Source organism: Oryzias latipes, chromosome 16 (assembly GCF_002234675.1).
Source record: "Oryzias latipes chromosome 16, ASM223467v1".
Taxonomy (NCBI): Eukaryota; Metazoa; Chordata; class Actinopteri; order Beloniformes; family Adrianichthyidae; genus Oryzias; species Oryzias latipes.
This window is the reverse complement of record NC_019874.2, coordinates 23,014,119-23,040,519: the sequence shown is the minus strand read 5'-3', so window position 1 is coordinate 23,040,519 and position 26,401 is coordinate 23,014,119. Positions and strand designations below refer to the sequence as shown.

General features: G+C 37.8%; 1 protein-coding gene across 1 annotated transcript in view; it reads right to left on the bottom strand.

Moving 5' to 3' along the window:
- The window catches only part of grik3 (glutamate ionotropic receptor kainate type subunit 3), a 159,325-nt gene extending 156,298 nt beyond the window's left edge, over positions 1-3,027 (bottom strand). Inside the window, exon 1 of the mRNA XM_020710304.2 lies at positions 2,184-3,027. Within this exon, the coding sequence (XP_020565963.1) occupies positions 2,184-2,298 (115 nt within the window). The 5' untranslated portion in view covers positions 2,299-3,027. The remainder of the gene's footprint in view (positions 1-2,183) is intronic.
- Positions 3,028-26,401: the final 23,374 nt, after the last annotated feature.

Genomic DNA, 26,401 nt, shown 5'->3' with positions numbered 1-26,401 from the left:
AGAAAAAGTAGTCTTTTATTCCCTCCAACGGATAGAATCTGCTGAATGAGACGGCGCGACCATCTGGCCTCAACTTAGAGCAATGCACTGTAAAAACACTAAAATCGATGGCAACAACTCTACCTTGGATGCCCACCATTACCCAGATGGTGTACTTGGAGAACTGCAGGCCACCTGACCACAAGCAGACAAGCTGCAGACACAGAGCCCCCGTGCTCAAAAACCACCACTCACTTCCACGAGTTTTAGTCGTTGGCTTAGTGGGTAACTAGTGCTGAAGAGAGCAACATCAGCCAGCAGGCACTGAATATGAGAGAGACCTCTGTTGGCTTCAGCAGGGTGGCTGTGACATAGATCACTCACTGAGACTTCTACATTAAGTAGAAAACTGGAAAAAAAAATAGAAGGGGAAAACATCTACAACACATTTACTCTAAAAACTGCAACATACAAGTCAGTCAGTTAGTAAAATATTAGGCAATATGCATTTATAAACACATACATATATTTAATACACATCCAAAAGCTTGTTTTGAAGTGAAATATATAAATAAAATGTTTCTATAAAATAATTTTAATTCAACTTTACTTTTTTTACACACTAAAAAATGAAATGGAAAATGAGCCATATTTTTTTTTAGCTGCATGACTTCCTTAAAAAAATAAAAATAAAAAAACTGCATCCCAAGCAATCACTGTGTCTATAAAAAGCAATAGAGCGACTGTTTCACATTTTAGGGTAAATTTGTCTCTGCACTTTAACATTTTTCTCTTTTAAACAAACGCCTGTCAAGTCTATTTCAAGTCTTCATCTGAGCGGCTGCCACATGAAATGAACAACATCAAGTAAAAAAAATGTCCTTTTGACCAGACAGGTTTACTTTAGATCACTAAAGCAATCTTTAGGTTTGATGCGGCCTCTAAAATATTCATAAAATTCATACACAAGGATGCTAGAAATCATGCCTTCTCTGAGGGAACAGTCAATACTGCATGCTGCTTTCGTATAAACATTAAAATATTTTACTTGTTTTATATATTTCGTCTTCTCCTGGCTTTAATTAGGAATTTACTTAAGAAATGTTGCCAAGCAACCTTTTCTCAGAGCAAATGATCAATAAATTTGATCATATTAGACTTTTAGAGTCCAATAACATAAATAAAAGAATAAAAAATATAGCTTTTCAGGGTCCACTCTGGGAAATGATACAACATCAGAGTGTTTTCGGCTTGTCCTCCACGATCTATTTTAGAAAAGCAATTTGAAGCTCTTAAAATATAAGAAATGGAATACAAAATTCTCCAGGCTGCCATTCATTCACATTTGCCCATCTGGATGACAAAAAGCCCCGTGCCATTAAAGATGCTCTGACTCCCTGCCTGCACTCCGGCTGTTGTAGTGGTATGTTAATGTGGGCCAGTGCCATTTTGAATAATTGTGCTAAATGGCAATCCACCAAATGTCAGAAACTGTTCACCTCTTGACAAAAAAAAAAAAATAAATAAAAATATTGATCTTTATTCTGCTTCTTTCTTTCAGTCATTTCATTTCATCAATAATTCTCACATAATTTCTCAGTCAAAAGAAAAGGAGAGTGCGACATAAACTTTTCTATAGTTTTTATTTATTATTTTTAAGTTGTGACAATTGTTATTAATTTGTTTTCTTATTCTGTTTTATCTGCATGTTTTGAGAGAGTTTCAATTAAGGTAAGATGTGTTTTTTTTTTTTTTTTGTTTTTTTTTACTTTCATTCCAGCTCGTTTTCCTGCGTTTAAAGATGCGCAGACTTGTCAAAAGCGGACTTGCAGGATGTGATGCTGAACAGAGCTGGTGACTCAACAGCGCTGGCCGTATTTCATGGCACACATAAAACAGCGTGCGTAAAGGTCACAGTAATCCACTGTTTTTTTTCCTTGCGCGCGCGACACCATAAGTGCAGAAAGCATGCACAATTTCCCAGTACCTCATGTGCTGTAATGCGCTCATCTCCTCTCTGATCGCTTCTTGTTTATGAAAATGTCCAACCAAAACCGACCAAGACGCACGGTCAAAAGAGAAAGACGCTTTTAAAACTAAGTGAGCGCGACGGACAAAGACTCGCAGTGAGATTCAACAGGGAATAACTTTTTTTGCTTGAAAGTCAAATGCACGAGTGAGGGTTGAAAATGCGCGTAACTTACCTATTCGTATAACATGAGGCATCCCATAAGAGTACTGAATCCAAAAGAGGCATGCAATCAGCGATGTCCAATATTCCGAAATCGCACTCCGGAGAGAAAGCGGAGTATTTTGCATGGTTGAAAAGTCAAAGGATCCACTTTTTAAAAAATTCCACAGACCAGTAAGAGATGCTCAAAGCTGAATTCTTTGGAGCAGATGTGGAATCGAGTACCTGCGATAACTCTGTACTCATTGTACTTGGCGCAACATCTTCCCCTGTTTTCTTTTTTCACACAAGTCTGAGAAGGACTCGATCAGCATCAGGATGAAGCCCCCAGTCACTCTCAGGGGGATCTGCGAAAGACCAGCGAGTGTTGGCTGCGACAGTTACCCCGCAGGAGTATGAATCTGAAGCTCCCCAACGGTGCTGCTCTCTGTCTACAGGCGTCAGGAGGAGGATAACTGCACCAGTGGAAGTTTGGCTCTCGCCAGTGTTGTCTTTCCTCCGAAACAAAGGAACCAAGAAAGTGCGGATGATTTTTTTAACACACTTTGGTCACTCACGGATGATTATTGCAGTTGAATCCCTGCGGTCCATATAGTCCCAGCTCTGCAAAACACCACAGTGACGGGAAAAAAAGCAGCTCTACTCTAGTTGCGCACGATGATTGCATAAAGCTGGTTCCTGTACAACGTCTTTCTCCTCCAAAAGATCCGTAATGCACAGTGTTCATTTAAGTCATTCACTTCAGCTGGCTGAAAGGCAGTGCTGAAAGCAGAGGAGGAGAGCGTGCGTCTGACGAGCCTCCTTCACGGTGCCACCACAGGCACGCGTCGTTACGCAGAGTTGTCAACTATGTGCAAGTGTTTTTGCAGAGGTAAAGAGAAAAGCGAATTATCACTTGGTACTCCACTTTCATTAGGCTTAAAGCACACACTAAATGCGCAGTACAGGGATTCATAAAGGATAACATTTGCTAAACATTTCTTGCCTAAAACAAATTAGTAAAAACATAAATACAACATCATGCATGCAAAATATATGTTTTGTTATTTGGAGAAAACAGTGAGAAGGCATGGAATAAAAAAAAACATTATTATTATGGACATTAAGTTTTTCAGTCAGTATTTAATTTCCAGGTAACTGCATCATGCCATCGGGCTGTCAATTTTTCATGAAACATGAATGCAGGTTGCATTTACAGCTATGAAGAGGGGGAATTGTGCATGCTGCTGCAGTGGAGGAACTAAACACATGGGGTTAATGGTACAGCTAACAGTGCACATCAAACTAAAAGAGAAACGTGAAATCTCTAAAAGCTGCAGCCTCTGACATCACATTTTAGCCTTTAAAACCAATCTTCCAGTTTGCAAATACTGTCAACAAAACACGTTTCAATCAGATCTGCAATACCAGGCATTTCAGATGTTAAACTCATTTTGTTTTATTAATTTTTCTAAAATGCACAGCTTTTCCCCTCTTTCTTTTTTTCATGCACTTAATACAAAGCTCTTGATGAGATAGTGTTGCGGCTCATTGCTTTTATTTTTCTGTTTGGAATGGAGGAGAGGAATAAACCGTGCATCAGGGGGCACGCAAGCAAGAACAAGCCAGACTGACTGCCACTGCATATTCATGTCTCCCAGAGCAGATTTATCGCCACTTGGCACAATGTAAGGACTATCAATGTGAGTTATGTGGCCCGGCTCTCGCATTATCGAGATTCATTGACTCCCTGCTCTTTCAAATACAAAATGTACACAGCTCAAGCAAACAAGACATTCTGGGTCTGTGGGTGCCCTCTATAGAGAGATTGGAGTCTGTGCTTTCAATCACCTGGGATGAGAAAGGAAAAATGAGAGGTGCGGAAGCAAAAGCCCCCCCTTCAGAAACACACAAAATGTAAAACATTAGACTTAGTGGCCGACTAAACTTTTCAAATAAGCCCATAAAATTTTGACTTTTCTTACAGCTGTTGTCCATAAACAAGTCAGCTATAAGGTTTTGTTTACTTGTCTCTGCAGCTAAAAGTGTGTCAAAAATCTGTCAAGACAGAAAACGGTAGATATGAATTAGAGTAGTGTCATGAAGTTAAAACATGTTAACAAGTTAAAAATCAGAGGGTAAAAATTAAAATTGAAATGCAGATGTAAATAAAAGAGCCCACCAAAACTAAGTTTGGAGCAATGACATCAGTAAAAGCCATTTTTAAGTTTGTGTAACTTTACTTATTTGTAACTTTTATGCCTGTTTGATGCTAAATAATACTACAAAAAGTCAACACAGATTTATATATGAGGTAAATTTTAAGTAGGGCTCTTTTTATTGTGTATTATAATAATTTCTCAAAATTCATACCTAAGCAGGAGTGGAGCTACGAGGGGAGATGGGGTGCAACCCACCCCCAACTTGTCCCCCAATTATTTTAGTCAATATTAATATCAATGATGACAAAGATTAAGAAATCATCAATACAAACATCTTTAGGCATTGCAAAAAATGCCCTGTTGTTTTAAAATTAATAATAATATAACAATCCAAAATGTGCATCGACCCCCCACCCCCCCTGTTCTTCCGTCCACCACTGTACCTATTTTTTAATCTTGTGTTGAAGTGTTCTGCCCATAAAGAAATTGCCTCCTTTTATGATAACAGTAATTGCAGATTTTCTTTCTGTGCACTTTGTGTATAAGCTGGAGTAATTTTATGTTGCAAAGGCCAAGAAAAAAAACAACAAAAAACATTTAGAAAAGAAAATAATCAAATGTGGTGCAGAGGGATTTGAGGTCTCTGAAAGCAGAAACTGTTGAAATAACTTCACTACATTTATTTAGGTATTGCTTAAGTTATAGGAAATGGTCAGACAGAGCCACATCGTGTCTTTGGAAATTTAGAAAAAAAATGAGTGGTTGTGGTTTGTATGAGGAAATCTGGAGTGGCAGTGATGGAGTGGTGCTGGACACGTATAAGAGACATAAGAGAGTAGTGATATGTGCTGTAGGTGTGACAGAGGAGTTCAAGGTGGAGGTGGGACTGCACTAATGATCTGATTTGAGCTTCTTCTTGTTTGCTGTAGTGATAGACACACTGACAGATGAGGTTAGACAGAAATCTCTGTGAACCAAGATGTTTGCAGATGACACTGTGATGTGGTGAGAGCAAGTGGAGGAACAGGTGGAGATTTGCTCTGGATAGGAAAAAAATGAAGGTCAGCCCCAGCAAAACAGAGTATCTGTGTTTAAATGAAAGGAGCTCAAGTGGAATGGTGAGGTTATGGGGAGCAGAGGTGGCAAAGGTGAAGGACTTTAAGTACTTAGGGTCAACAGTCCAGAGCAACAGAGACTGTGGGAAAGAGGTCAATAGGCGTGTGCAAGCAGGGTGGAGCGGGTTGAAGAAGGTGCAATGTGTGACAATGTGTTAACAAGAATGAAAGAAAAGGTGTAGAAGGCTGTGTGAGATCAGCCATGTTGTTGGTTTGGAGACAGTGGTTCTGAGAAAGATGGCAATGGAATAGTGAGAAAGACAGCTCATGTCAGATGTTTTGGAGATAACTCCATGGAAGCCAGATTGAAATGAAGAACTGTGATCATATTGGCAAAAGATGTTGAAGTTAGAGCTGTCACAGAAGAGGCCAAGAGGAAGACCAAAGAGTAGGTACACAGATGGTATGAATGAGGACCTGAAGGTGGTTGGTGTGAGTGAGGAGGATGCAGAAGATATGGTTAGATGAAGGCAGCTGATCCGAAGGGCAAGAACATTTTGAATAATTTAAGTTGAGACTTTTCATGCAGGTTAGCACATTCACATATAATCGCACTGTAAGCTCTTTTTTTCCTTTCAAAATGTTCACTATTGCAGTTACAAGCAGCCGGTGATCAATCCCTTTTCTGGCAAGTTGGTCATAGCTAATGACTCCTGAAACCCCAAGTCTGTATTGTACAGCAAAAACAAAACAAAAACATTGATGTTACTAGATTGATCGGCACACTTTGTTTATTTTTTTCTTTATTTTTCCAAGACTTGTGAGAAAAGATAAAGGAAAATCAATTTCCACAGTGCCTTTCAACCGCTTGTTTGTGTGTCTGTGATTGGCTGGTGACGATGTGCAATTCAAGATGAGAAATTGTTCATGATTATTTGAAAAGTTGTAGACAGTTTCTTTCATAGACCAATGAATTGTGTGAAACATTTTAGGTATTGATTTACCTTTCCTGTCAGAGTTATAAAGAACTCAACCAGACCAAACATAATGCAAAACAACAATTCTTCCCACCAATGGTCAATGGGGACTAATCTCTTCATCAAATCCGTCCAGTGTTGAATTTTCCAGAACACATTTGATTTGAGCCACTTTACAAAGAGAAACGTTTTTTTTTAATCTAAGAAAAACAAATGGATAATTTTGTCAAAGGTCTTCAAATCAAACTTTCCAAACTGTATTTGAGTTATTCTAAGCTTTTGAAAAGAAAAGAGGTAAAAAAAAAAAGTGGCACTTGAGAGAAAATATCCCACTTTTTTTTAAATACACAAATTTAATAGCAGGTGCTGCATATGAAATAAGCTTTATTGTCCACAGAAATGCTGGTACTGCCTATTGTCATGACAGGGTTAGTGGCAACCTGATTGCATCAGATCCACAATGCCAATGCAGCATTTGTGGGCAAAAGCAGATAATCAAATGTTGGTTCACTCTCTTCAGCACCGCTTTGACAATCCGGCTCCTTTGCTGACAGACTCGACGCTTGCTACAGCATCACCCTCTTATGATTCCAGCCGACCTGCCATGTGCAGACTAGGTTTTGAGGAATTGGCCCAATTCTGCCGTTGATTGCAGCGTTTACCAGAGCTCCAGAATGTGTTGGCTTGGAGTTAGAGACCGCTCAAGATGTATGTGCTGCTGCTGACGCATGTGAAGGTGGTGTGATGGGGAGAGGGGAGACAATCACAACCCTGATCAGTCATCCAGACAGTCTGTGAGATGGGAAACGACTGCTGGCTGGGTTCAGCTATTGGTTATAGATGAGAAAGGCACCGGAGTAATAATAGATTTCTGACCAACCTGATTTATCAATTGAATTATTAGTGTTATCATCCTTATCACCCCTGTCATCTATCTTCAATAACCACTGCCAGCCATTTCAAAACTGGGAAGTAATTTGTAGATGTGTATGAAAGGGGGTAAAAAACAGCCACAATTTCATAAGCTTTAAATCAGCACCTTTATTTTTTGAGTTCAAGTGAAGAAATGCTTCAGTGAAAACATGGTTTAATGTTATGCTAACAAACATGACTATGAATCTGCCGCATTATTTAAAGACCAAAAGAAGGGAGAAACTCCAACAAATGTAGAGTATTTCAGTTGTCACATGAATAGTACTTGATGTTCAAGGAGAGCTTTAAGGTCAAGAAGGTAAAATTGAAAATTAAAATCCCCCTTGTGATGAAAACCTACAGAGTGCAATCAGGGAGTGATTATTTCTCACCATACCCTCTGTTTGTAATTCTTGACCAATGTGCGCACTGTGAGCATTCTGACCCCTGAAATGAGGTCAGGACCAGTGGTTGTTTAGCATCTTGATCTACTGTAGTTGTTTATTTGTTGCTTTATGTCCTAAATTTATCTTTTTTTCAATAGAAATGTTTACATTTTCAATTGCCATCAGTCCTCAAAGTGCTCCCTGAGCGAATCATATTGATTTGTGAACTACATTTTACAATTGCTGCTGAGGATGGGTTAAACACAGAGGCCGAATTACCAATTAAGAAATAAATCAATAAAGAAAAATTACATTTAAAAAGCTCAAGTCAGGGAGTTTGAAGGTCCAGTGCAATAGTGCTGCGCTCTTTGGGACAGAGGTCATAGACATCGATTCTGGTAGAACTGCTCTGCCATTTAAAGGTTTTGGTTCCAAGTCCTCCAAATGCCATGCAGGCTAACGTTTGGTCACATGCTTACATCTCTTAAAACAGCTATCAGCCCTTAAAAGTTGCTGAAAAAAACCCAAATATTTGAGAAATAGTAAAGTATTCAGCAATTTCCCCACAAAGGGAATAATAAAGGGCTTCTTAATTCTGGTGTACCTTTTAAGCCAGACTTTGTTTAAGTTAAAAGATTTGGAGGAAGGATGCACGTGATGAAAAAGTCCTATCCTGGACTGCATCAACAAGTTTTAAATTTTATTATAGATTTAAAACACTAAAATGTTTGTGCTTCTTTTGTATAATTTCTTTTTATTGAATAAAATTAAATAAGCATTTGAGATATTCACCAACTACTGACGCACCAGGACATCCTGAATTTAATTTGGAGAATAAAACAGTTGTTGGAACTCATCTAACTTTTCTTCATTAACAATGTTCCTGACTGCAGGAGAAATATTTTTCTGGCTTTTTTCGAGCCAGTTGAGGCTCGACAATCAACTTTCTCCATTTTGGAGGAGAAGCGGTTCTACTCCGTGCTCTCCGCGGGAGACCGAGCTTCTCACCCCATCTCTAAGGGAGCGCCCAGTCACCCTACAGAGGTGACTGGGCTTGCGCTTGTATTCGGTACCTCGTTCTTTCGATCATGACCCAAAGCTAATGACCATAGGTGAGCTGTGGAACGAAGATCGACCAGTAAATTGTGAGCTTTGCTTTTTGGCTCAGCTCTCTCTTCACCACAACGGACCGATACAGCGGGCGCATAACTGCGGACGCTGCTCCGATCCGCCTGTCAATCTCACGTCTTCCCTTACTCGTGAACAAGACCCCAAGATATTTAAACACCTCCACAGGGGCAGGGACACTCCACCCGCCGAGAGATGGCAAACTTATACACAAACAGATAACCTTAGACAGACAGACAGACAGACAGACAGACAGACAGACAGACAGACAGACAGACAGACAGACAGACAGACGTTTTTTTGTGACTTGTGTTTTTTTTTCCTGAATTTTCTGGATTCTCTGTTTTATGTCATCTGTGTTTCCTGTCTGCACGTACTAATGTAAATAGATTTTCAGCATTTAATCATTTGCAAATGGTCTCTTGGCAAAATAAGTTGGAAATCGTATGCAACAACATGTGAAGAAGTCACTGTTGCACTCACAAAGGTGAGAAAAAAAGAACAGATGTTCAGAGGCTTTTTTAAATCTCTAATCCTAGACATGATGTTTTTTGACACATCACCCCTAATTGCCCCACATAAAAAATAAATGAAAACAAAATTAATTTTTCAAAGAATCCTTCCACTCCCTTTGAAGCAATATTTATTAATGTCTAATTATCCTAAGTTTTATACGTCATTGTCTGAATGTAAAACTGATGATTGTATTGTTTTTGTGTATAATTCTTATTTGATTGCTTGAAATAAACCATTTCAAATAAAAAATTCAAATCAAAGAATTATTAGAATTAAAGTGCCCGAATAATGTTCCTTTTGTTCAAAGCAGTGACTGACCCTAATTCTTAACAGTAAACACAGTTAACTCAGAGCTTATGATCAGTTTGGCTGAAAGTTGTCGATCGCAAAAGGTGGACATGCCTCCAGTGGTCATCTAAAGAACTGTTACTGGATCTTAAAAAATTAGACCCTTAAATGGCTTCTCAGGCCAAATAATTAGCTTTAATCTTCTATCTTATAACTCTATAAAATAAATCTGGTAATGTGATTTATCTTGGCATACCACAAAAAAATTAATTAAAAAAATTTCGCTCCGAGAAGGACAAAAGAAATCTGAAAAAGTTCACAGTAAATGACAGTAAAGGGAATAACAATTACACTGGATCAAAAGCTTTGTCCACTACGCAGAAGAGTTGAAACTACATTATGTTTATACTAATAAAGTGATATTTATGTTGCTGCAATCCCTAGATATATATGTAATCTGTAAAAATGTTTAGAAAGCCTGAATGCTGCCATGTCTTAGCCTTACATTTGCTTTGTTGGGATACAGGGTTTGAAAATTGCCTTTTTCTTTATCAAACACAAGTTTTCTTCATCCTGAATGGCTGTTTAAGTCTCAAATGTGTAACCTGACATACACAAACTTTGTGTTTGATGCAAAACCAACATAAATGCAGGCAAATAGAGAACAAGAGTTGATAACATTCATTACTGTCATAAAAACCGTTTTGAGCCTGAGTGGGGTATTACTAAAACCCTTCTGAACTTGCACACTGAGCAAAATGCACACCACCACTAATCTTTCTTCATCGCTATAAACATTTTTTTTTTTTAACGGAGGATTTATGGCTGTTCAGAGCTTCCTGCTGACTGTTAAAAGCAGAGAACCTGCATTAAACATGTGTTTTGAAGGCCCATCAGCACAGCACCATCAAATTGTGTTTACTGTCACAAGAAAATGCTTAAGAGAGGCACAAAGTGTGAATTTGGTATCATGATGCGGGATCCAAATGCTCCAGCTGCCAATTCCCACAAGGCTTTGTTTGGGATTTTTATCTTCACTCTTTCACCGTTCACACGAGTAGCTTCTCTTTCAGGAAAGGAAGACAAACAGTGGCGACAGTCACAGTACGATTAAATGCTATGTCTGCAAATATTGTGCAGGCAGCTACACAGGGCCAGCCTTTGTTGTTGTTTACACAGCATTTGCCCATCATTAGGCTATGGGAAGCAGGCTTCCCTTCTTTTTTTTTTTAAATATTAATTAAAATAAACACACTGTAGAAACTAGAAAAAAATGTTTGGGTGGCTTCTAGCCAGGAATTTGAAGTAAGACTCAATTAACCTCAAAGACCCTGTTTAACACAAACAATGAGATATTAATTATATTCAGCATACTATCCTGACAAGTTGAGCAGTTTCAAAATGACATTAGGAATATTTAAAAGTGCAATTCTGTCTTGTTTTTATTCATTTAGGCAAAACCGGGGCTTCCATTAGAAAATCTGCAGCTACATAAAATGGGCTTTATGGAAATGCATTTGCAAGGCACGCAAGCTTCTCATTGATTTAGCAATAATGACACATGTGGGAGAGTGACAGCCATATGTTTGTCAAACACTTTCAGACATGAGTGAACACAGATACTCTGTTTGTTTGCTTAGAGGGACCGTGAGGTTTGCTGTTTTAAAGTAGTGGGCCATGTGTGGGCAAACTCCTGTCTTAATCTGGCACACTCATCCACAGAATCAGACAACCTGTTAAAGAAAGTGTCTTACCGGTTTGAAATGCATTTGAATTTGTGCACAGCACCGTGAGCCACACAATTTTGCGTTATTACATTGGCAGTTATGAGTAATTGCACCCTGCAGCAGTCCCTACCCCTGGACAACTTTTAATTATGTTACAAAGTGCACTTGTTCCCCTGCATTAATATCTCTGCTGGAGCTTTGAATGATTACATTCTCCCTTGTGTTGTTCAAAGAACCAGCATTCTTAAATCATGAAAATATGTTTATTAATTTGACGAGATAAACTGACATTAATGTATTTATTGATGTCAGTGAAGGATTAGCCTTTGTGATAGGTATGATAAAGAATTTACATATGGGTGGTGGTGCTCACAAATGGTAAAAACCAGCAGGAGACCCAAATTTCTTTTGGAGACAGAAAATCACAGATGGATTGCTGACCAGCTGAAAACATGAACTGGTTGTGCTGTAGAACATTAACGCCTAGCTTGGCCTATTCTTGGAGATGAATGTGTGTATCTGCCATCCATCACGGTGGGAGCAGATGAGTGTGAAGTGAACCACAAGGGAACCAGCAGCGTGTCACTCACAGCTTCATGTTGGGCAAGTCCCTCTTGTCGCACTCTTGTAAAGAAAGCTACTGAAGTGAAACTGCTGCACGAACAGGTTTGACCAACATGTCATAAATTACAACATGCATCTATATTTTTAACTAAAGCTAAGATTCCAGTGTTTCCTCTTTTATCGCCGGGGTTACTATCTAAAAAACAACCTGCAATAGGGTAAATCTGGGAAAGAAGGATAACAGATGTTTTAAGGCTGTAGAACTCACTACACACTTTATGCACTTTTCTCAGACAGACATGAACATTTTTACTCCTTTTTTCTCTTAATTAATCTCAAACCTTTGTAGAAAATAAGTCCAGAATTATAGAATGAAAACAAAATCTAAGATGTAAGTCAATTTTGAAAGCTGAATGCATTCTGTACAGGAGACATGGAACGGAGGAGATTGATTGACAAGATCAACAGTCAATTGGGATACAGAACAGTGCGCTGTTAAAAAAGAAATAAAAAAGCTTTTTAAATTGGATTAAAAAAAATCAGCAAAACAGCGACACCTCGAAAGATAAACCGTGGGATCATTCCCATGAAATTTTGAAGATTTATGATGCTCCTGTTTCAAAGTTTATGTAACGGCTACTAATAGTTAGTCCAACAAGATTCTCTTTAAAAATCGACAGTTTTTATTTTTTTATTTTAAATGAAAGAAATTGTCAAGAATCTAGACGAAAAGGAAACTGACTTTAAGCAGGAATTATAATCATAGATAAATCTTAAACATGACAAAAACAACTAAACATAAACACTATAACTGGAAATTATAAAAATGTATAAAACCTAAATCTAAAATTTAAAAAAGAGAACATGACCTTGAGAAACCAAATTGCTGGGAAGCAATTCACTAAAACATATCCAGCTGTGGATGATGGAACGTGTGACAGAATGGTAGAAAACTGAATCTTACTTTATTTACCCCATCAAGAAAATACAACTAACAGGGGCAACAATCTCACAAAAATACATAGGGTAATGAGTTTTTACTACAGTACTATCCCAAGGTATGTCAAATTAATCCTGTGTCTGTATCTAAGTGACAACATTGACAATTGTTCACAACAAATACATTTTTCAAGTCTGAGGTTTATTGAGGTTGTCAGGAACTGGTGGATGAAGAACCCAATATGAGACGAGGCCTGAGGCGGGCACTCAAAGGTTTAATAAATACACTTAAACATGAAAACCTATAAACTACAGGAGCAAAACAGTGAAAGGGTGACAACACAGATGACCCTGACAGTAAAAACCTGAAAACCAGACACTTAGGGTGTATTCAGATTGGACACATTTCATCTGCTTTAAGGGAACCAGAGTTTGCTTTCTCCGATAATCCGGAACAAATCTCCAGTCTGAATACACCCAAGCGATCTGCGTTCCTGGTCTGGAACCAGGACCCGCTCTCGGATCCATCTTTGAAGCTGGTCTTGGTTCGTTTCCAATCTGACTGAGCTTCGGTTCCCTCTCAGATTCTTCAGTCTGAATATGTTCTATCCTTAGAGCGGAACAATTGGACCAATATGAGAGTAAACAGAGTAAGAATGTCGCAACATTTGAGCCACGGACAAATGTAAAGCAACGATTGTCGTACTATCAAAAATAAAAAAGTGTCCAACTCCTTATTTGTTAGAACATTTATTTTGACACAGCTGAAAACGCTTCTTGCATGTTTTTCTGTGCCCCGTTACGCATGGCACTGCTTTGACGTCACCCTAAAATCTTTATCTAGTGTCCTTGTATCTTTATCTTATCTTAAACGCTACCTTGTAGTTTCTTAACAGAATTCTCTTTAAAACAATGCCATAACACCAAAATGAGACACAGGAACTCATTGAAAAGTGTGTGTTCAGGCTCATTTAAACAATTTTAATGTGACACACTTTGCTTATCACCATTTTACTGAAGATTCTATGTCATAATAAACACTTAGCGCATACCTTCACACCCGATGACTCCTCGTCACTGCAGTTGCTAGCATCCTCTGAGTTAAAGCACACATGGCACGTCTCCTTGCCAGTAACCACCTTGCAACATGCCTCCGCCGTATAAAGTTTGAATAAGTTAACTGTCCCGATAAGAATAGTAAAGCACAGCACATCCTTCTCTTGCTGTTTTGACCCACCCCCGTAGTTCCTGGCCAAAGACTGACTTTAGTCACGTGGTTTTGTGTACAAGCTTTGGTCCCTAACAGAATGGTCTGCTTGATGCCAGTCTGAATACAGACCAAATGCTAGGTTTGAGACTCGATCTAGAACAAATTAAGCGGACTCGATCCAGAACAAGAGATTTTCCCAGTCTGAATACACCCTTTTATACACTGAGCATCATTAACACAAATCAAGACAGCTGTGGATGATTGCAACCTAAACCTGGTGCGACTTAACAGGGAAAACAGAACCTGACAAGAACTAATGAAACGTCCTTAAAAATCCAAAGCAAAGTGCACAACCCTCACAGAGGTTCAAAAAAGACACGCATTTCTTTTTTCTTTTCTTTTTTTAGGTTAGGAAGTAGAAACCCAATTTTGCAAACCACTGCTTTTCACATGAAGCCCAGTGCACTTGACTTCAATCACAGCTAGTTGTAACAAACTGAGGAGACCCGGTTTATGAATGAAAACGATTTTCAAATTAAGTCAATGTTGTTGTTTTTTTTGTAGTTCGGAAAAGTATTTTTCCTAAAACACAATTCTTAAAAAAAAGGTGTGATCATCATATTGTTGAACAAAGTGACTTCACTGTGATGATGATAGAGGACCTTTTAGAGGGCTCTGTTTTAAAATAAAAAGCATGCATTCACTATGCTTTCCAGTGACACAATTCCATTTTTTACAGCCATTTCAGATACCTCTTGATATTGCACAGCATGAAAATATAAATATGCAAAGTTACGTTTTTGATTATGAGCGGGGGAAAAAATATTTTTAAATAAAAAACAGGTAGCGAACATTGGAATACAGAGCTGTCACATCTGTTCAGTTCCTGAGTATAAACAAAGACAGAGGTTATTTGGGAATGTGTTTTTTTAATCAATGTACATACACTCTGTTGGCTTAATCAAAGATCTTGTACATGGATAATCAGTACAAGTGAACCTTGCCAGAATGGCATTTGCATATATTGAGTTACAGGAGTCAGTTTCATCCAGAGTTTATTCAGTGGATCAGTGCATGTAATTCTAATTGTGTCAAGTTGTTTTCTTACGAATCAATATATTTGTATGTATCCTTAACGCTCTGTTGTGATAAAATTATAAAGTTATTAATACTCTCAAGAGCCAAGAAAAAAGAATCACAGTCTGAATTGATCTGGGAAAATAGCTAGTGTTAAAACCAAATTGCCTCAAGGAAATTTTTAAACTGTTCCTATTTGTTTTAATGAGACCTTGAAACTTTCACCTGTATTTTTCACTGGTCTGAACAGACTAAGCTAAACTAGATGGTTCAGGCACTTTTGATAGTTCTCCTTTTGCTTTTTTAAAGTCCCACTCTGATCATCTTTTGATCTGTTTTATAAAGCGTTCCCAGTTGTCTTTTAATCATGATTATTCCATTTTCAACCAAAATCAAATAACTTTTGTTGTTTTTTAGCGCATAGTTTCTGCAGAGCGTCAATAGTTCATCAGAAATTCGCCTCTGAATTGTGGGAGGAATGGTTGGTGACAAGAGAGCCTGCCCTTACTTCCTGGTATCTATCCTTTACATTCCTCTCTCACTACCTTACAGCCCCAAACAATACCAACATAACATTACCGGTGCAACAAAAATGGCGATCAATATTGGAGCTATCCAGAGTTAGGTTGTGAGCCAGATGCCAGCTCAGACGAGGAAAATGAAGATGCACATGGATCTATTTGTCTGGAAGTGGATGCGTCAGAATGGAGTAGAGCAGGGATATTGTGGGTTGCCGCAGTAACTTGTATTTCACGCTTTTTCGATCAGCATTTTCCGTCTGCTCCTGATTCACTAAGATTTGAATAAAGAAATGTTCAGAAATGCAATTTTCAGCTTAATTTTCTGTCCTCCCGCACCAGAAAAATGTCTCATGAATATGTTGAAAAACACCACGTTTCATTGGAGTGGGCCTTATTAAATCTTAGTTCTAAAATTCAACATAACTGTACATCTTCAGTAATTTGTCTATATGGTTGTCGAAAAAACATTTAAACAGTGGCATTTTGACACTTGTCTTGTTAAAAAAGAAAAGCTCTAAGAATCAGGAAAGCGTCGTCCATCTTGTTAAATCGGCTACAGAGTAAGATGCTCCAGGGAACAGCTTTAAAGACTGGTGCTTCAACTCAAAGTGCCAACATTTAAGTGTTTCAGTACTTGGTGGTCTAATTAGCCTTTGTGTCTGCTCTGTCAGTGATGGCAGACCAGTACAAGGCCCTTCTCTCTACTGCCAAGTGATCTCTAGCGCTTGCTCCATAATATGTTGTCAAGCACAACTGAGCCTACTTCCAGTGTGCCGCTTGGCTCTCCCCATGGGACAGCGTCTGAGGAGATGATACAGCAATTATCCATGGACCACAGACTGAAAGGTGAAAGGATTTGTATTTACCAGCCACTGAGTGGTTAATGACAATACAATATGCTGAACGTATGGGGATTAGAAGCAAGGGATTTGTGTGCAGTAAATGAAGTTTTAATCAACACTTCAGAGCAGCCTCAGTAAATTGGAAGACTTTAGGTCAAGGTGGGGAGTCATTAGCTGTGGGAAAGAGCAAATGGGGTAAAGCGATGCATTTATTTTTGTTCATTTTTATTGTCATACAATGAATTATGCAAAACAACAGGGAAGACTTGGGCGTGTTTTGTACTTCAAAGAGACATTGAAGGCTCATCTAACCCTTTACATTTGTTTAAAAAGCATCTAAAGTCAGATCATTTTAGATAAAGATTCCATCTCAGTTGTTTATTCTAATCCTTAAACACTGGAGATTTGACATATTGTAACTCTTTGATCTCTTTGATTACTCTCACAGGATACACGGTGGCACAGTGGTTAGTTGGTTGGAAAACAGTACGCTGGCCTCGAGGCCTGGAATTGGACACCACTGCTAGGTGTGAGTTTTTGAGTGAGTATGTGTGTGGCCCTGCAACACACTGGCCAGGGTGTACACCACTTTCACTTAACAATAGCCAGGACAGGCTCCAGGGACCCTGTTAACCCAAAAAGGTTAAGAAAATCGATGGATGGATGGATGGATGGATGGATGGATGGATGGATGGATGGATGGATGGATGGATGGATGGATGGATGGATGGATGGATGGATGGATGGATGGATGGATGGATGGATGGATGGATGGATGGATGGATGGATGGATGGATGGATGGATGGATGGCCGTTTACCTGATTAACCTAAGTCAGCTGATTCAGACAGGGAGACAAGTGGCTTTTTGTATTAATTTTGCACCGTTATGCAACACATGCTATTGTAAAGTGTTGCATGATGGCACAAAGTTGCTTTTTACCGTGACAGAATCAACTGATTTATGTTTGTTAGTGAGCACTTCACTGCATATCAGTGAAATGCCGTTTTTCTCTGCTTCAAAATCTGCTGGCTTTACGTTAATAGCGGAAACGTTAGAAGAGTCAAAGTTTGTAAACACTGGAGCTAAAGTTCCGGCGTTAAAAGGTAACGACTTACACTTTTTAAATTCTCTAAACATATGGAAGTATATAAAAAGAAAAAGTAATCCATCTATTTTCACACACTTATTATTGGATATCAGGGAATATAGCAAATTTTAATGCATGGAGCTTTCAAATCATGGTGTCCTGTTTTATATGTCGGGCGGCAGCAGCTCAGGGGGTTGAGCAGGTCGTCCAATGATCGAAGGGTCGGCGGCTCGATTCCCGCTCCCCCCAGCCAACTGTCATTGTGTCCTTGGGCAAGATACTTCACCCTCCTTGCCTCCAGTGTGGCTCCACTGGTGTGTGAATGCGCATGAATGATCCTGGTGATGGTCAGAGGGGCTGTAGGTGCGAACTGGCAGCCACGCCTTTGTCAGTCTGCCCCAGGGCAGCTGTGGCTACAACAGTAGCTTACCATCACCAAGTATGGATGAGGAGTGAATGAATAATGGATACACTGTAAGCGCTTTGAGCATCTGGAAAAGTGCAGATAAATCCAATCCATTATTATTAATACTATGAGTGAGAATTTATGTTTGTACTGACCTTCTGAACACAGAATGCTTGGCTTCAATGAAACTTTGGAAATTGCTTGAAACCCTTAAAATTGCTGTTTTGGGGGTGATCCATGGTGGGTATTGATCTAAGTAGTGCGGAAAACTAACCAACTTCTGGAAGAGTATCTGTGGAGAGCAAGCCAAGTACATCCATGAGGAGGCAGTGATGCTGTTGTGCGTCAACTTCTTATCTTGTATTCTGTTGGATGGTGCAATTTCTTTTTCATGAGTTCTTTAAGCAAGACACTAAGAGTGAGCAACAGAAATCCTGGAGGTATCTAAAGCTTACAGGAGAGAAGTCCTCACACTGAAACAAAAAACATCAGAAGAGAGAGTGAGGATTCAGTTTAAAGGTAAATAGAAGTTATTTGCTCTAAAGCACAGTCTTTTTAGGGCACAAGTCCTGCATAAGAGAGAAATGTAGCATCTGGGTATGAAAATGAAGATTAAAGCTCCCTTATCACTAAAGGAGCGCTTTATCCCCACATGGTGGCATCACAAAGATCTGAAAGCAAAAGGCAAGGATTTTAGAGAATTTCTTTTACACGCATAAAGAGATCTGCACCAAAGAGATGTGTTGAGAAGATTTTTAGAAGTAGTAAATTCAGAAACAGTTCTGAAGTGAAGAGGGGCAAACTTGAAACAAAGCAATTTCAGAGATCAGTTTAAAGTCAGATTGGTAAAGTTATAAAATGTGAAATAACAAGAAAAAAGCAATAAACACCAGCCAGATCCCTTTAACCCTGGTTTAGGGAATATGCATGGTTGAAAAACGTTCCTAAAGCAATTTTTCAGATCTTCCAGATTGAGATTAAAACACTATTTAGATACTAAATTCAGTTCATAAAACCAAATGTAATGTTTTGAAAACTTTTCACAAAAATGTTGTTAAAATGTTGCATTAATAGTCAAATAAATAGGACAAAAGAAAACAGGTTTGTCCACAATAATTCCACAGCAACCACCAACCTGCAATAGAATTATTGCTGCCTGTTTTCAAGGAGGATTTTTGTGGCATTTAAGAGCTTTTTTAGTGTTGGTAACATTCTTTGCATATTATAAAAATGTTAATTCAGTCAATTTAATGATTCAGCTTGTGTATTTTGCACTTAAAATTTTTGGGGGATTTTGATGTGTTTTTTTTTCTGTGAAATTCCCATCAAAACTACAATAGCGAACAAAGAGAAGGAAGGAGAGGTGAAAGCTATACGTTAATTAAAGAAATGGATCGTTTGGTTTCAGAACATAAAATTAGACAAATAAAGTTTTGTTGAAAAGTTTTTGTTAAGAATCTAGTGTATTCACACCCTCCAAGTTCCTAAACCTCACCATTTTTTTTCTCCACTTTCTTTTGTACTGCCATCCCCCACCTCTAACATCCCACCCTCTCCTTCGCCTTTCTTCGTCCAGTCCAACAAAAAACTGTATACAAACATGATGAATATAAATTAAGTTTAGTTTCAAATACAAAAGGGGTTTATACAAATATACACCTCGCAAGTCAGAAGAGTTTACAATCCCCTATTGTAACAGTAAAATCTGTCCAACACCAAAGGCCTTCATCTCTCATCTGGTTGCTCTGTTGTTGGAAAGTACAAGTAAAAAAAACTCTAGTGCCTTCAGTTTAGTTTGGTTTGTTTAACAAATATGTGTCCATCATAAAACAGAATAAAGCCTTAGTAACCAGACTGTCTTATTTTTGATGCAAGAAACACTGGTGGTCATTTAGCGAAACTTTCAACATGCAAATGTCATTATATGTTTTGTGAGATCACAACAACCCAAAAGTTTGTGTGCGTGTCTTCTGTTTACCATACCTTACAGATGGAATTTCATGATGGAAAATAAGGTTTAACCCCTACGAAGAAAAGAAAAAAAACTTTAACTGCTTTCACAATGATCCCTTTCACATGGCCACCATTATAAAGTTTGCATCCTCTTATTAGATAGTAGTTTTGTTCACAGCATGCAAGATAAATAACTCAAATAAAATTCAGGGAGGAAAAAAGAACTTCTCTTTATATCAGTCACAACACGAATGATTTTTTTTTCCAATGGGCGGTTCAGAGTAGCACATCAATTGTGACAACGTTATGGTCCAACTGTGCATATAATTGAAACAATCGATTGCAATGCCATAAACACAAATGTGTATAAAGCAGAGGACCGGAGTGGTGAGCTTCTATTGGTTGAGTGATCAGAACTGCATTCCTATCAATCTCTCTGTCTCTCCACACAGACTTTTTTATTGTTTTCCCATTGAATGCTGGAGAATGGATGCATTGCACAAGTCTGTTATCAATTCAAAGGAAAGCACTTCGTAAGCTTTGACTCTAAAAAGAGATATCTGTCTTCACCAGAACAAAAGCTGTTTCTTCTGCATTTTCAAGCAGTCACTGAATTCCGAACTTGAGAAACCTTGCGTTTCTTTCTATATATCATTTGCATAGTGTGTGTCCTCTCTTTATGGTGTACCTCAATGGAACAAACAAAAAATGTTCTTTCCAGTGTGCTTTGGATCAATCGAACATGAGCACCAGAATTATCTGCCAATATCAAGTCACATTCATTATCATTCAGGACCACCTGATAACCTCATTAATGTGCTGTGAATCCAAAAAATTGATGAACGAAAAACTCCATGAATGCATAATAAACTCCTGAAATGAAATTGAAATGAAAATGAAATGGTGAGTGTTCAGAATTCACAGAAGTGTAAGAGAATTATCCATGAAAGGATTTGTCAAATAAAGGAATCTTTTAATGAAGGTAGAACACTTTTTTAATCTTGTTTAAGTTATAAAAAATGTTTGTTTTAAGGGTGCCAACATGAGATAGAGTGCCAAAACATGCATGCAAAGATCAAGTCGTGTTGTTCAAACTCGCAGCTGAGAGATCAAGAGTTTGTTTTCTGAAGTGTGCTGTTACCCTTGCATCGAGTTAAGAGAAACTGGCGGGGTTCAACTTTCTGTGATCTGAAGAATTCTCCAGCACTTTTGCTACTTTATTACATTTGTTTTTAGAGAACATTTAGCAAAATATTGGTGTGTTGACCGTCATTCTAAAATGTAAAGTACATGTTTTTTTTAAATGCCACTGGGAAGAGGAGAAAAATGTCCTGTAAATAAGTCTTTTAAAACTCAAAAAAAACATACATATACTGTTTCTTGAGAAATGACATTGACTTCTGTGCATGATGAGAAAATGTAGATGTTTTTATATTATTGTTTTTGTTTGTTACTGTTGTTTTGCATGCCACAAGTGTTAGTTCAACTCTTTTCAATCTTTATTGCATCACACATGAAAAACGTGGAACAATACTTGCACTTTTTTGGTAACTGTCAATCTCAGACTAAATTAGGTGTATAGGTATAATCAGGTAATAACAGAAAATACAAAAAAACTGATTTGAAGTTGTGAATTGCAGCAAAAACATTATCCTGTATATAGAGATTCATCCTGTGAAATTTTTAATCAGACAGTGATGACTTTCAGCATTAGCACAGTGAAAGCCAATGTTGTCATCAAAGTGACCATACAGCTGACAGTATAGTCTCTTCCTTTTAAAGTTGCTCACTTGAACTCCCTCCTTCACCAATATGCTGACTGAGATCACATCCTCCAGCTATTGTCCCTCATCTAATCTCTTGGCAGAGAGCAGTAACAGCCAGAGCTTTTCAGGGAAGCTGCAGCTACAGGAGAGCTTCCAGGTGAGATCACCTCAAAGGAAAGATGTTTCTTGTTTGCTCACTGTAGATTGAAGCTGCAGTGATTATGGGTTTTGTTTGCTGACGTCACTCTTTCACTCATAAGAATAAAAACATACGGGCTCAAAATCTTAAAGTCAAATGCGAGCCAAAAGATTTCCACCACATATAGGCAATTTAAACAAGACAGCGTTAAATATACCCAAGTTTTCCCATAAAGACCTGCTTTCACTGTTGCAGTTGCAGAGGATGGGTAGCATGAAGCATTTTGCTGAACAGAATGATAAGTCAGGCATGGGTGACTCATTTGTGCCCGTCAACTATACAGCATAATGGATGCTGTTCATTTGTTTGTGTCAGCCCATTTCTGCTGCTCTACATTCTGGTAATACTCCTTTCTTTATCTCTTTATTACAGAATGTCTGCAGTTTACCAATAGCTACCCTGAAGCATAATAAGATATTTATGAGACAGTTTTACCGTGAATTATTATGAAAATGTGGTCATTCCTTGTTATATGAAGCACATATATATATATATATATATATATATATATATATATATATATATAAAGATATATACTTTTTATTAAACTTTAATTAAACTATTACTATAGTAACTTAATATTTTTAAACTTTGTTTTTAGACATCCAAGATATTTAAGTATTTTACCAGCTTTTAACTTGTTTTAACTTATTTTCTCAGAACCAGCGCATTTGAGAATTTTACTCTGAACCAAAGGAATCAAAATAATTTTTCTTCATGCCCTTATAAATAAAAAACTTAATCTAAGACTCAAATAAAATCAAATTGTACTGTAATGTTGGTACAAATTTAAGGATGCTATTGTAAAGGTTAATAAATGTTGACACGTTGGACTGGCATTCATTGTCATTTTTTGAACTAACAGTCTTTATTGCATGTCCAGAAGAGGATTTTATAAATTAAAACAGAAATTCACTATTAACTACCATTACTACTGTTGAGTTATTGCTGCTTCTATGGTATTAAATCGAGAAAAAAACAGGTTGGTTGACAGAAATGTCATTATTTCTTTTTAGAAAAATCTATCCTTCATATGCTTTCATGCACAGTCCAACGAAGACAATATAAAAAAGATGATAAAGTACAAATAGCAAATTGTATCAATTTCCAGTGGTTGAATAGTACATTATTATTTTAGAAATTATCTTTTCAAGTTGTAAAAACTCTTTTTTCCTTTCCCAAAATCATTAATTATTTGGATCAGAGAAAATTAAATATGTACAAACAAGGTTATAAAAACAACTTTAAAGATGTTTTAACAATCCTAACTTGAATTTTTCCTGCTTGTGAGGACCCATTCTGTGGTGGTCTCTTTTTTCCACTTTACTCCTCTGTAAGGCCACTTTTTCCACCATTAGGCTGACACTTTTACTCTTGTGATTTAATTCAATCAATTGGCAAGGGCTCTAAAATATATTTCAGCCATGGGACACGGGTCATATCATTTGTCTACAGTCAGTTCAACCAAAACAATTATACAAATGACCTTTGAACGCATTACCTTATTTACTTCATTAGGTTAAGTGGTTCCTATCAGCTGCACGGCCAAATAATCTACACTTGCTTCTGACTCGAGCATTTTTCCACAGAGCTTTGTTTAAGGAGAAAGCACAGAATGAATAGGTCAAAAGTCAACATATATCATTCCAACTGCACCCTTTACCAATTGGCTTGCTTTTATGTAAATGCGCTGCATGGTCAGCAAAAGCTTTTAGTCACTTTTACTGTGAAACCTTGCAGACGGGAAGAGGAGTTGTAGTATTTTGGTAGGAAAATAGTAAGTAGTTTGTGTAGACTGTCACTGCAAAGCAAGCAAAAGGCAAGGGAATGAGAGAAAACAGGTACATCTCCCCCAGGTCTATAATCCTGAGATTACTGTTTCTCTGGACCTGTCTGACTGCACTGCGGGACGCCAGTGCTTCACTTCTAATCTCCTCAGCCCCAGCTGTCCAGGAATTGATTTGGAGATTCTCGGAATCAATTACTTTTCCGGTTCAAGGTCTCATTGCCAAAGAGATACACTAACAGCTGCATACGGACACATAAAAAACAACTGCAGAAAAACATCTGCCACAGGAAAAACAAAAAAAAATGTCTTCATCTTTTGGTTAGCACTTATTTAAATTGCACTTGTCCACCTTTATTTATAATAACTCACATTCTCTGTTGTAAAGATTTCTTAAAATTTAGCCTTTATTTTTCTTTATTCTCCATTAAAAAACGCTTAACTGAAAACTGCTTACATGTAGCCTCAATCCCTCATCAGTGAGATTTCCAGCTACACACATGCATTTCTAAATATGTGAATAATTTATGTGAACAGGGAACAGGAAGGGTGCTCTGTCAGGGAGACAAAGCTGGAGCATAAATGTTGACCAAGTACCTGCAATCGGCCTTATTATTAATTCATCTATTTTTCATAGAGTCGTGAAAATCAAACATGATTCTAAAACTGTTATTAGTTTTAATATGGGAGAAAAAAACTCGACTTCTCTAGCACAAAAAAAACATTCCGATAGTTCTTTTTTTTGCCCCTAAGCAGTAATTTTTATTATTATTATAATTATTCTACAGGGCACATAGGCAAATCCAAGTAGTCTGAGACTGCTTCTTCTTTCATTTGGTAGTCCAAAAGTGTCTTGAGAAGATAGAGATGCAGTTTCAGCTGCAAAAAATAATGCAGTTTATTGCCAATTAAACTAATGAGTTGTAAAATAGCCTCAAGAGTGTTGTCTGACAAAGCAGCATAAAACTGTGTGGTGCAAAGAAGCAGAAATGTGAAAAATTAGTCTAAAGGTAGATGATGGATCAAGCTAACTACCGGGAAGGTCAAAATGGAAGAATCCCCCAAAACATAATCCTTTTTCTTAGACGTTCTGGACTGAAGTATCCCAACACAGAGAAAATGTGGCTCTTTCTAACAGATGTCATCTCTCAGCTTAGCCTCCAAGCAGTGCTTCATTAATAATGCAGCACACTTTTGCTCAAACCTACCTGACAGATGTGCATACTTGAAGCCTGAGGTTCCCTGCTGCTCACCAGCAGTCTGCAGTTATTTTTTTATTTTTATTTGGGGGGGGGGGGGGGGTGTGTGTTTTACTAGAGCTGTGCATTATGTGTTTCAGGCAGTGAAGAAACAAAGCCAACAAATCCATTTTCCCAATACAGAAGGAGAAAAAAAAAGATAAAACGAAGGAGAGCCAGACAAATGTTGAAGAAACAAACAACATGTTATTAACAGATGATCAACTATGATCGCATCTGTACCTCCACATGAATTCAGATACTGAGGGACAACATGGAGCCTAGAGGGGTTCAGTATCTTGCCACAGTACACTTGTGAAAAGGATAAGCTTGCAAACAATTAAGCAACATTAGATCAGTTCCACGTCCTACTTCTTCAGGTCTTTTTGTTTGTTGATTATTGGGTTTAGCAGCAAAAAAGGACACTCTCTGTTGTGTTGGTGTATAAGATGTCCAGTTTAGTAAATCTCAAGTGTTATTACCTCATACCTTCAAAAAACAAAACAGAACAATAATTTCAAACTACCATATATAGAGATTTAAAGTCCCACTCCAATTATCTTTTGATCTATTTTAAAATGTTGATTACTAATAATTACATTTGATTATGATCATGCCATTTGTAGGCAAAAAAAAAAAAACCTACTGTTTTTTTCTAGGACAGTTTCTGCAGAGCATCAAAAGTTTATAAGAGAGTCAGCTTTGAGTTGTGGGCGGGACTGTTGGTGCAGAGTAAGCCTGCACTCATTTCCCATCATTCCTTTGTTTACACTCTCTCTTTCTAGCTTACAGCCAGGTGCCATCTTGGACAGGGAAAACAAGGGTGGAAGACTTTAGTTTGTAGTTTGTACGAAACAAATACAATCTTTTTCCAACTGTACTTTTTCTTCTGCTCCTGATTCACCACGATTTGAATGAAGAAATACTCAGAAATGCAATTTCAAGCCTAATTTTCTTAATATATTTTCTCCATCCTAAGAAAAATGCAACAAGAACATGCTTTAAAAAACACAGTTTTCATCAGAGTGGGTCTTTAACTTTTAAGGCTAGAGCTCTGTGACAGTGTGAAAATACACTTTATCATCGTACATAAATTATTATGAATTCAAATCCTTCTGACCAATCATTCTGTAGGCCTAATTCATTAGTAATCAGGTCTCACTTTCACAATGTTTTCTTTTCACAATTTGCTGCAATACTTTTTTTAAATCAGAAAATAAGTATGATAGTTGTAGTTATTCAAAATATTCATATTTTTTTATATTTCAGACCAGGGAATCAACATCGCCAGAGCGTGATTTGTTATGTTACGGCAAACCTACACAACTGTGAGTCACCATTAGAGCATCAGCACGGAGAGAAGAGGCAGTGATTCATAATGCTAATGAAAACCAAGCATGACTGTTGACATTAGAATTCAGCGCACTGTTCAAAGACAAGATCAGTTCACATTAACGCTCCGCGGTCACTGATGGCTCTTACTGTAGCTGTCACTGAGACGGTTAAAGCAG